The 12,756-nt window shown below is 38.5% G+C and overlaps 1 protein-coding gene across 2 annotated transcripts; it reads left to right on the top strand.

Annotated features, from left to right (window-relative positions):
* The first annotated feature begins 264 nt into the window (after positions 1–264).
* LOC140889683 (protein CfxQ homolog) lies at positions 265–3,465 on the top strand. 2 transcript variants are annotated; one of them, XM_073297405.1, is made up of 6 exons: positions 265–920; positions 1,429–1,542; positions 1,690–1,788; positions 1,881–1,991; positions 2,090–2,527; positions 2,635–3,465. In XM_073297405.1, exons 1-6 carry the CDS (start codon positions 657–659, stop codon positions 3,184–3,186), a joined length of 1,578 nt encoding a protein of 525 aa, XP_073153506.1. In that variant the 5' UTR covers positions 265–656; the 3' UTR covers positions 3,187–3,465. The 2 variants fall into 2 exon arrangements, with proteins under 2 accessions (XP_073153506.1, XP_073153507.1); XM_073297406.1 differs by having other exon boundaries at positions 778–1,345; positions 2,635–3,463.
* Positions 3,466–12,756: the final 9,291 nt, after the last annotated feature.

The raw sequence follows: 12,756 nt of genomic DNA, 5'->3' as shown, positions 1-12,756 counted from the left end.
AAGGTGTCACGTCAACTGTTGTTCACGTAGTTGCCCATAGTGATTGCCTATATGATCGAAACTCTATATACTATAATATACTTTAAAATTTTTTGAGGTCCCATTCAAGGGAAGGCCCTAGGCATTCGCCTATATGGCCTCCCCCTAGGGCCGGCTCTGGGGCCCAAAAATCCCGTCACCTATCAATAAGTCTTCTCACTCTCCCCCAGTAATAACCTCCTATCCGAACTCTTGATAACCACTAGGGTTTGGTGATACCCAAAAAACTTCACCGGGATTTCACCATATACCTATATGCTTTGTGAAAATGATTTATGGAGCTTGTCGCACAGAAGTTTACTTTTACTTTGAACGGGTCGTGACATGGTCCAAGAAAGATAGATGGTGGTGGAATTTTCGAGTCAATCTCATAAATATTATTCGGTGTTGGCCGTTGGGGACTCGGGTCCTACATAGAGTCAATTCGTCCCACCTGCGGATCAATTTCCAGATTACTTCATTGCAATTTACGAATAAGGAAAACCCACCCTCGAAAGTCAATCACTAAATTGTTTAAATGCATGTGAAGCTGATCGAGGCGGCTGTGTGTATTGTATTATATAATTATAAATTCTTGAATCACTTAAAAAAAAATTTTAAAAAAAAAACCCAAAATAATGGGAAATAAGGTGATGACCGAGGACAAGAACAATGGCAAGGACTACCCTCCACCGGATGAAAACAAAAACAAAGGCTCTTATGTGCATACTCCACCGGATGAAGCGCAGCCGTTGCCGGTGGTGGTGGCGGAGGCCGATGGCTCTTCTGGAAATATTGGAAGAAATATCAGTTGCCATTCATGTGCGGAATCCGGAGATCTTATTGGATTGGTCAGATTACTTGTCCGCAACCCTTTGCTCATTAACGAGAAAAGCATTATTGTAAGTCAACGTTGCTATTTCTAGCTCTTAATTAATTTGCTTTATATATGTATATATATATACAGAGCAGAATCTTAATGTTCTTGTGATCATTTCAGTTCAGAACAAATTAAAAATACGTTTCTATTATTATTAATTAATACATGTATAACTTATCTCATCCAATCCCGCGTTATTTTTGTCATATTATTTATTCATCTATTAATTATTAATTTTACATCAATCAAATAAAATAAACTATAATCTATCCATCAAAACAAATAATATATTAACTATTATTTTTTATTTATTTTTAATTACATTATATTATTTATCTATGTATTACTTGTGCCATCACTCAAACCAAAAATGCCTATGGGATGCAATGGGTAACGGTGCCTTGGGGTGCAATGGGTTATGAACATGACTCGTGGTTGACCATATGAGTACGTTACTTCTGAATATATATATTTTATTGTTTTAAGAAAAAAAATTTCTATAATTACTAATTTGTAAACAAAATATGCAGATGTTAGAGACACATTTGCATGCCTCTGCAGGTTCCAACAGACATGAGACTGTCAAGTATCTGCTTGAATGGCGTGGATCAGAGAATAATTTAGACTTGGAAGCTACAAACATTGTATGCATATATAACAACACATGATCTCCATTCCTTAGTCCCATATATATCAACCCGCATCATCGATGCGAGCAGAGTACTCTTGTTTGTGCCCGTCTGTGAATCACGTCTCAGATCTTTACCTTTATTTTATGTTCTTGGCTTCAGTATGGCGAGACTCCGATGCACGTCGCGGCTAAAAATGGGTGCATTGAATCAGCAAGAGTGCTTCTTGATTGCGGCGCAAACGTCATTGCCAGAACCGTGGTTCGTGTTTCTTATAACTCGTCTAGTTAATTAGCTATAGTTTCCATTCAAATGTATAGTGATCAAATCTTTAGTGTCTAATCTTATTGCAGAAACAGATGACTCCATTGCATCTTGGTGTCGATTTTGCATTGCGATCTGGCGACAACTCGATAGTGAAGCTATTACTAGAGTTCAATGCGGATTGCTCTGCTGCAGACGATGTATGGATATATAGTTCAATTTTCATTTATATATGTCTCTATGTACACATCTGCCGATGGAAGTTGTGAGTTTTGAAAACTGAATTTTTGATGAGCAGGCTGGCAAGCTTCCATTCGATTATATACCCACTACAGGCTTTGAACACGAACAACTACGCCAGCTTACGCACACAAATGTTGAAGAGCCCAGAAACAGTGACGATAGTGATGGAACACAAGCAAAAATGGATGCGTTCGATGAGGAGTTGTTGAAGATAATAGGATTAAGGGATCTGAAACAGCAGCTTCGGAAGTTGGCAAGAGGTGTGCTTTTAGACGAAAAACGTCGTGCAACGGGGATAAATTTGGGTCCAAGAAAGAAGCCTCACATGGCTTTTCTTGGGAATCCGGGGACTGGTAAGACTACCGTGGCAAGAATATTAGGAAAGCTGCTACATTCTGTGGGAGTGCTTTCTTCCGATACCGTGATAGAAGTGAGAAGAACGGATTTGGTGGGGGAATTTATAGGCAGTACTGGGCCAAAGACTAGAAAGAAGGTAATTTACTATATATATATCGAGTTTGATTTGTTGAAAAACTCAGGAGCTTGAAGTTCAAGCCTTAATTTGTCTATACGTTTAATATGTCGATACTAATTGTACAGATAGAAGAAGCCATGGGTGGTATTCTTTTCGTCGATGAAGCATACCAGTTAGCACCCGCTCGGAGTGGATCAAGCCGTGTTGATTTTGGTGTTGAAGCTTTGGAAGAGATCATGTCTGTGCTTGAAGATGGAGATCTTGTGGTAATCTTCGCGGGTTACACCGAACCAATGAAACAGGTGTTCTCGTCGAACGAAGGATTCTGCAGAAGAGTGGCACACCATTTCCAGTTCGAGGACTATAGCACCCAAGATCTTGCTCAATTGCTGACGTTAAAGATGACAAGACAAGACGAAAAGAGTCGATTATACGGGTTTAAGCTGGACAAAGGGTGCACTTTAGATGCCGTGGTTTCAGTGATGGAGAAGAACAGCAGTGAAAAACTGAGGAATAAAATGAATGGGGGATTGGTGGATCATATGCTGAACAATGCGAGGGAGAACTTGGATTCCAGGCTCACTTTCAATTCTAAAGGGGATGAGTTATTTACCATCAGGCTTGTTGATTTAGATGCTGGACTTAAACTGCTGTCACAACAAGTAAAAGTCGAGTAAGGAGCCAAACTATCATATACCTTGGTTCCTTAGACCAGATATTATATTGGAAACACATTGAGTTACACGTTAGGTTACATACTACACATGAATTACAAAATTATCCATTCACTTTATTTGAAAAATCTCTTTTCAAAATACATTAAGGATAGTTATGTAATTTCAAGTGCAATGTGTAACCCAATGTGTAACCTCCCATGTATTTGTAGCATCATCCTATTATATTTCTAGCGTACATCTGAATATATTTATTTATTATAGAAAACAAGTATGTTTTCTGTTTGAATATATATACTTGTTTTCTGTTTGAATATATATATTTAAAAAACAAGTGTGATTTGTGTTAGCTAGTGGCCAGCTATCATGTAGCTATCTTTATTCCACTGATAGCGCGGGAAAATTTCTTCGGTATCAAAAATGATGTTACACCAATCTTCTCTTGCCATTTGTTTTTTTTTTTCTAAATTCCAAGAATTTGTGAATTTGACCCACCAAACACGCTTAAGCACTTTCCTAAAATTAATTACTTGCCTTTTAATAAATAATTGTAATATAATATACTCGTATATAATAAAATACCTAAATAAGTCAATTTGTTTATAATCGGCACAAATTTCTATATCTATTACGTATAAATTGTAATATATTATACTCAGATATTATAAAAAATATATAAATAAGTTAAATTAGTTTATAACCAGAATATTTTGTTAATTGCTTATCTCATTATATATATATATATACTATTTTCTTATTTTAATTTTTTTTTATTTTCATATTGATGAACGTACGAAAAAATATAACTTGTCATTAAATGAAAATTTACGAAAGTATAAGCCAATAATATATAATTAAATGATAGTAACATAAAAAAACCAATTTAAATTGAAAAAAAACTTACACAGCATAAAATAATCCGACAATCAATTAAATCAATATTTTTAAAAATCAACCGAGAAAATAACGAAGTGTATTTGAAAGAATTTATTTGTAATAGATAAACATTATATCATTAAATTAAGAACTTCTTCAAGTAATCAAGTCCATGGTGAATTAAGATCTTCGCTCTTGTTATTTCCATTTTGTTGTTGTGTTTCGATCGACGCCACATTTACATTCAGACTTTCAAAATTTTGTTCTTGCATGTATGGTGGGTGTGTTCAAATAATATTTTTAAAAATTGATAAAAGAGAAAGGTATATGTACACGAGTTACCTGAAGTAATTGTGTAAATGTTCCATGAGGTACACTCAAAGGGGAATGATAAATTTGATAATTTTATTAAAAACACAAAGCTAAAATAAGGTTGCAATATAATTTAACAAATAGTATGTAATTTATTTTCAACAAGATTTCGGGCGGGGGCTCTCTATTTGCTTGCAATGCCGGCTGTTCGCCTTTAGTTAGAAGTAAAAGTAGAGGGTTTTTTTTTTTCAAATTTGCTTATTATTTTTGTAATATTTTCTTCAACAGCGCCACACATTTGAGAAGATTGATTCGAAGAAGAAGATCCTTTAACGTTTGACTTGATTCTTCTCCTGGTTTTTTCTAAACTAGATTTCAATCTTTTTCCAGATTCACTCCTTGAATTTTGTTTTACTTTCAATCATCTTGCCACAATTACGAATCACTATGTTTTTGAATTTCAACTATGGGACCGAAAGATTTTTTCACTTTGACATTATTCTCTAGACATAAATCAATATCTTCCATCGTCTTAAACATAGCATCTTGTAGTGACCCTTACCGAGATCACATACTAAACAGAACTTAGACATGCAATTAACTTAATTAAACAATAATCAGAACTAAGCTGCGGAAAACAATAAACATTAATATAATTCCAAGGAAAGGAATCTGCAATACCCAAATAGTTATACAGCCAAATCGAATAGTCGTATCAACCCAAATACAACAGAATAAAACCCTAGGTGAAGCTCTAGCTGGCCATCCACTGCCTAGCCCCTCTTGGATCCACCCGCCTCATCCAATCGCAAACGTGCCCCATGGAATAGGGTGTCCAAAAATAAAGAGTATGAGACGTGAGCATAAAACACTCAGCACGAGAGTATGAGTATACATGAATGCAAGTGTACTGCCTACTACTGACTAGAGGTCAAGAATCAAATAACAAAGATAGGCCGGGCCCTGGTATGTAGCATGATGTGCCGTCACTTCAGGAGGTGGCTCACATACTGAAATACTAGTGGATACGCTGGACCCAAATCGATGGAAGTCCATCCACTAACAGGACAGGGTAGAACCCTACTAACAGACATCTCAAAAGAGATAGCTCAAGGTGCATATGTATGCAGCATAAAATCATGTCATATAAATCATGCAGTCACATAATACATGCATACTCAGTCAGAATATCTCGAACAGTACTTTCGTACCTCAAATACTAGGCAAGCTCTACCAGCTCTAGGTCCACGCTTACAATCCGCACTACACTGCGTCCGTCGTCAGCCTGTTGTTGTCACTTGCCTCAAAACTAGGTCACAGCTCCGCTACGATGCCTAGATCGCTATGCCACTTTTGGATTCCCAACGGGACTCCTAGAATGCCCTAGATCTAAGCTGGAAGACCAAGGAATCGAGAGAAGAGAGGTGAAAGGTGTTCTTGAAAATGAATCTCGGCACCTCTATTTATAGACACGGAACGGAACGTCCGTTCCTCATCGTTGCGTCCGTTCGTCCGACGAACGTTGCTTCCGTTCTCCTTCGTTGCTTCCGATGTCCCATCAAGTGCGTAAGCAATGACACATTCTGATGGCACGAACATTGCGTCCGATCCCCGGACGTTGCATCCGTTCCTCCTGACACTCCGGACCATTTCTGATCATTCTGGGTCTATTTTCGGACTCCGTTTATCCATTTGAAGTTTCCTTAATCACGATTACTCAACTAACATGATAAAATTAGAGTGATTAACACTTAATCACCAATTTTGGGTACGGGCTACTACATTCTCCCCCACTTAAGATATTTCTTCCTCGAAATTAGATCTTAAGTACTGAATGTAAAACAACTTGCAGAAACATTCTTTTATTCCAATGCAAAATTTACAGAGTTTACAACTGAATACAACTCGGAAAGGAAATCAAAACAACTCAGGATGTTCTGCACGCATCCTGCTTTCGAGCTCCCAAGTGGCTTCTTCAGTGCCTTGGCGCTGCCACTGAACCAAAACCAGAGGAATGAATTTATTCCGCAAGACCTTATCCTTACGATCCATGATACGAATAGGTCTCTCTACGTAAGTCAAATCTGTATCTACCTGAACTTCAGACGGCTGCAGAATATGAGACTGATCCACCACATACCGTCGCAATAGAGATATGTGGAACACGTCGTGAATACTGGACAGATACGATGGCAAAGCTAGCCGATACGCTAAATCGCCAATGCTCTCCAAGATCTCAAACGGACCGATAAATCTGGGAGACAACTTGCCCTTGAGGCCAAATCTGAGAATCCTGCGGAAAGGTGAAACTCTCAGAAACACTTTCTCCCCAACATCAAACTGCAAAGGCCTACGCTTAGTGTTCGCATAGCTGGCCTGACGATCCTGTGCAGTCTTAATCCGTTTCTTGATCTAATCAACAACATGATATGCTGTCTGCTGGACTAACTCCGGTCCCTCAGCCTGTCTCTCCCCCACTTCTTCCCAGAAGAGTGGAGTACGACAACGTCGCCCGTACAACGCCTCAAAAGGTGTCATCCCGATTCTAGTATGATAGTTGCTGTTGTACGCGAACTCAATCAATGGCATATGATCCTGCCAGGCTGAACCAAGTCCATAGTGCACGTTTGAAGCATATCCTCCAAAGTATAGATAGTGCGCTCTGACTGACCATCTGTCTCTGGATGATAGGCAGTACTCAAACTGAGAGTAGTGTCCATCGCACGCTGAATACTCCCCCAGAATCTAGAAGTAAACCTGGGGTCTCGATCACTGACAATGCTCACAGGCACTCCATGAATTCGAACGATCTCCTAAATGTACAATCGTGCCATCCGATCTACAGAGTACTCTCGGCTATAGACAATGAAATGCGCTGACTTGGTGAGTCGGTCCACCACAACCCAGATAGCATCACAATTCCTCGAGGATACAGGCAAATGGGTCACAAAATCCATCGTGATAAGCTCCCATTTCCACTCAGGAATAGGCAGACTGTGAAGCAAACCTCCAGGTTGTCGGTGTTCTGCCTTGACCTACTGACAAACCAAGCATCTCGAAACATACTGATACATGCTACGTTTCATTCCCTTCCACCAAAACCGAGTACATAGATCCTTGTACATCTTATTGCTCCACGGATAAATACTCAACTTAGTGCGATGTGCCTGAGACAAGATCTCCTCTCGCAACTCTTTATCCTATGGAATCACAAGCCTACCAAACAAACACAGAAATCCATCTGACTGATAGTGAAATCCATACGTGCTATCCTCATTGGCTAAACGAGCCAAACGCTGGGTCTTCGAATCAGACATCTGAGCATCCCGAATCCTCGAATACAAAGCTGGTTCAGATAGTATCGCAAACATCTGGATACTCTGCATACCTTTCTTGTGCTTGAAGGTATACCCTGAAGAACAACAATCTCCGATCGCACTAGACATCGAACAAGTCTGAAGTGCGGATAGTCGCACCTTGTGACTCAATGCATCAGCGGTGAGATTAGCAGCTCCCGGATGGTACTTAATCTCGCAGTCATAGTCCTTAAGCAAGTCCATCCAACGTCTCTGCCTCATTTCAACTCCGCCTGAGTGAAGAAATACTTGAGACTCTTGTGGTCGGTGAAGATCTCAAATTTCTTGCCATACAGATAATGACGCCAGATCTTCAAGGCGAACACAATAGCTGCCAACTCCAAATCATGAACTGGATAATTGTTGAAACGAACCAAAACTCGAAGGAATTTTTTTTTAAATATATTTTGCATATATGCCCATACATATATGCATCTATACTTAAAATAGATTTTCATAAAATTTAATGCAAAATAAAAATCGATTGCATCTTAAAAGTTTAAAAACTCGAACAGGATAAAATCCATGCAAACGACTATAATCTCAAAAGTATGCAAACTAATGAAAAATAGTAAACATGTGCGAAAAATAACTCAATACATAAAGTATCTCATCATAAACTAAATCAACTGAAACATGAGATGGCGAAGGTCACGGGGTGTGCTAGCTCGCCACGGATGCACAGAGGTCTTCACCACCAGTCGGGACCACAACCTCCTGAATAACATAAAACTCACATGCACACCATTTAGATCTAGTGAGCCTAAAGGCCCAGCATGCTTTACCTTTAATAACGAGTACTACTAAATAAAACCACATGCAAGCACATAACATATATAAAAATAACCTGAGGATTTTAATGCATGCATGATCGTAAAATCGTATGCATAAACTGTGTCGTAATCTAAATCATAATATAATACGTAACATAATACATAACATAAGCATTGGCATGTCATGAACATAAAAATCATTCTCTGTGGGTCATATCAGTGAAGTGTAACCTAATTCGATTGATCAATTTAAATCCATCGTACGTGGTGGCGGCCTGTGGGGTGTACCCCTAACGCCCTATGCCACTTCACCCAACCTTTGGGGATCCATAAGCTCATAATCGTAAGTGAAAAGGTCATCGGGCCCGGTATCCCAACCTCCAGTCCCGTGTTTGTCACAAATCACTTTAAATTCCCAAAAATATTTTCTTTACATGTCCGTTATCTCATCATAAAATACATGCATGAATCATGAACTTAGAAATATCATTTTTTTTAAATTATGCCCGTAAATATATATTTAATTCATTTTCCATAAAAAATCATATTTATATCAAAATATACATATACATCTATTAAATATATATTTACGGACTATTTTGTTTGTCACTGGCTAGTTCGAGTTGCTGCCCCTTAAGTAAAGCCCTTAAACTCATATTCGTCCGATAACACTTAGATTGACTCATTAACACTTAAACTGGCCCAATAATACTTAGAATAGCCCAATCACACTTAAATTGATCCAATTAGACTAATATTGGCCCAATAGTACTTAGTCCAACTTAGAACTTAGTCCAACCAAATAAATTAAACAATTTAGGCCCATTAACAAATTTAGCTCAAGTATTAAATTAAACCTCCAATAAATATTTTAAGCCCAATAAGCTTGACTCAATAACTAAACCAATTCATTCAAGCCCAAATAATACTTTATCCCAAATAAACAACTCAAGCCCAATAAATAAGTTAAACTCAATATACATTTTAGGCTCAATAACTAAATTAAGCCCAATAAATAAACTAAACACTTAGACTCTTAAATAAATTACCCGGCCCAAAATAAAATAATCCAGACCCAAACCATAACATATGACCCTAATACACTTGACCAGACCTAGACAATCCACTTGCCCGAGCTCTGCCTAATCTGCCCGCAAGATAGACCACTCTTACAACCATCCAACTGTTCACCTAGCCGACACTAGTTCAAGGCATCTTAAACCAAGATCCAAAGGGACCTAACACAACCATCAACCAGTGAACAACAACTAAAACCCAGCCATGACAGAAAAATCATTCACAACCAAGTCACAATGCATAAAAACGTGAATGTTGCATGAATTAAACTTGAGCTATCATATCCACATACAAATGCAACACACGATTTTTAATCTTCAAATAGTGAATATACTGATCTAAATGGTGTGAGAAAGGAAGGGTATAACATGCCTTTGCGTTTAAAGCGTACGAAAAACTTATACAGTTGCGGTTGCACATATCGGGACTCGAAAATCTCATAATTATCCAATTCTGGATCAAATCCCTAATCTGCTGATTTCTGCCTCTAATTATCCTCAACGGGCATCCGATCTGCGAAAAGTAACACAATGGTCAAAAGTCAACCTTGGTCAACTCTGGTCAAACTTTGACCAAAAATTATCGAACTTTATTGCGCTCAAACCGCTTAACGATTTTGAATATCGACTCGAAACCTAGATATTCGGATCTATCACGTCGAGATGATCGAAAATGGTTAGCACGTCGGAGGTCAGTGGCTCGCTAGAGAAGACGGCGGCGGTCGTCGGAAAATCGCAAAACAACTCCAAAAATTCTGAAATTTGGCAGGGTTGTAGAGCTCAACGAGACGATTCTAATGCACTAGGCCACAGCCGGAATGGACCAACATGGCAGCCGGAATCGGAGAAAAATAGTGGCGGCGGCGGTGAACTTTCGAGCTTAGATCCGTCCGATTTTCTCACGACAAATGCTGAAAAAAGCTTGGTAAATGATCTTCACACATCCTAATACCATTTAGCAACTCAAAAACTAAAAAAAACGAGCTAAAATCCGACTATTACACGCGAAGAAGACGATGAATAGTGTCGCCCCTTTCTCGACTTCGTGCTCGGCAAATCGGACACCAAAAATCACGATTCTTGGTATGGTTGTGATCGCGACGAGAGCTACAAGATTGGAAGGTCAATCGACGGCGAAAGGCTGCGGGCAGCGGTCGGCAACGGCGGGACGTGAATGGGGGTTAGGGTTTAGTGTGTGATTTAGGTGTTTAGTGCGTGAGAGAGAGTGTACCACTTAATATTATAAAATATTGTTTTAAAATGACCCGGTCTGATCCATTTTAATGCTCTTGTGTTATTTTACTCCAATATGTAATTTAACACATTTTTACAATTATCTGAAATAGCGAACTTTGACCTGGCAACTAGACCAGTTAATTCCCAATAAATAAATTGAGTCAATCTAAGGCTTTGACCAGTCACCAAACTGATTAATTTCTCCAATTAAAATTATCTGCATAAATAATTATATTAATTCCATTATCTCAATAATTATCTCAAAATGCCAATATTATCAGATATACAAAAATAGTCAAACTCGTTGACTAATTGACACATGTATTTTGTAAATACACTCTATAACTCATTTGACAGTAATAATTATTTTTCCAACTCAATAATTATTTTAAATTTCCAATTAAATCGGTAATAAATTTTTGGGACGTTACAACTCTCTCTCCCTTAAATGGAATTTTGTCCTCGAAATTGGAGTAAGTACCGATAAGCTCTGGACGATACGTTCGCATAACGACCTCGGCCTCCCAGAGAGCCTCCTCCTCTGACTGATTCTAACACCGGACCTTGACCAAGGGAAAAACTTGCATTCTAAGTCTCTGCTCCTCTTGTGCTAAGATCTGCTCTATTCGTTCCTCGGACGACAAGTCTGACGCCAACTGCAGAGGCTCATATCCATAACGCATCACGCCCTTCATGGACGCAATCTACACAAACACATGGTCTCCAACAACAAACTCGAGGTCTCATAGTCGTCGGTCAGCATAACTCTTCTGACGACTCTGTGTGGCCCTCATCTTGTCCCAAATTCGAACCACGATATCTGTAGTCTGCTGAACTAACTCGGAACCTAAGAGAATACTCTCGCCAAAAACATCCCAATGCACGGGAAATCTACACCTTGTTTCGAAAAAGTCTCGTATGGAGAATACCTATAGACGCCTGACAACTGATGCTATAGTTGAACTCCACTAACGGTAGTCTCGACTCCTAAGAGCCCTGAAATTCAATCACAACAGGATCTCAACAAAACCTCGATATCAACTGTCCCACGATTCTATCTAGTGCCCACCAAACACTAAATTCTAATGGAGCTAACAATCACTATCAGTTACGAGCCAAAACAATGTCAAGACGACGTTCAGTATAACTCAGCTCAATAAATAACTTGCTGGGTCATAATCAAATCAAAATCGAAGAGACATGGTTCAGAACAATATCAAAATACAATAATCTGGAAAACAAATCTGCAAAAAGAAAACAACTCGTTTGCAGTCTAATACAAGGGGTGAGCGAATCAATTCAAGACTCCAGGAACAAAGGATACGAGTCAATCAATCAATATCAAATCAGGTGATCTCCTGTCAATAGGGATGACATCATGTCCATCATCAATACAAATCAAAATCAAGGTTGTCAGCGTGGCTTACACATGAGGAAATCCGTATGCACTCAAAGAAAATGAAATAAAATCCCAAGGTGTAATCCGATGCCAACAAAATAAAATCGAGATCCCAATGGAATAGAATAACAATACTCACCCAAATTAATATCCATGTCCAGATTTAGAATTCAAGTTCTCCAGAAATATGAATTTTCGTATCATTCAAAGCCAAATTGACTCAATCTTCAATGAACAATGTCATGCGAATCAAGGAATGCATGAACTACAAGAAGGATTCCAATATTTTCAGAAAGAATAGATAAAATGACTCATGTAACTGATTTTCCTCTATCCCAAAAGCACCTTCCCAATCCCTCACAAAATCAACTAAACGTCAATCGATGCTTAATTACTCAGTTAGAACTATCACCAAATTCTCAAATTTTATATCTTCAACAAACTAATTCATCTCTCAATAGTACTCTTCACCCGAATCATTTGGCTCAACGATTCCTGAGAAAAATGAAACCTAAATTCCTCAATAGCAATCAATCAAATATCTA

This window comes from Henckelia pumila, chromosome 3 (assembly GCF_033568475.1).
Source record: "Henckelia pumila isolate YLH828 chromosome 3, ASM3356847v2, whole genome shotgun sequence".
In the NCBI taxonomy this organism is placed as follows: Eukaryota; Viridiplantae; Streptophyta; class Magnoliopsida; order Lamiales; family Gesneriaceae; genus Henckelia; species Henckelia pumila.
This window is presented reverse-complemented; position numbering and strand designations above follow the sequence as displayed.

Excerpts from the sequence above, each read along its gene's own strand:
- LOC140889683 (XM_073297405.1), top strand. The coding sequence starts at position 657 with ATGGGAAATAAGGTGATGACCGAGGACAAGAACAATGGCAAGGACTAC. Across the intron at positions 921-1,428 it reads TTAACGAGAAAAGCATTATT|ATGTTAGAGACACATTTGCA; the intron begins GTAAGTCAACGT and ends CAAAATATGCAG. Across the intron at positions 1,992-2,089 it reads ATTGCTCTGCTGCAGACGAT|GCTGGCAAGCTTCCATTCGA; the intron begins GTATGGATATAT and ends TTTGATGAGCAG.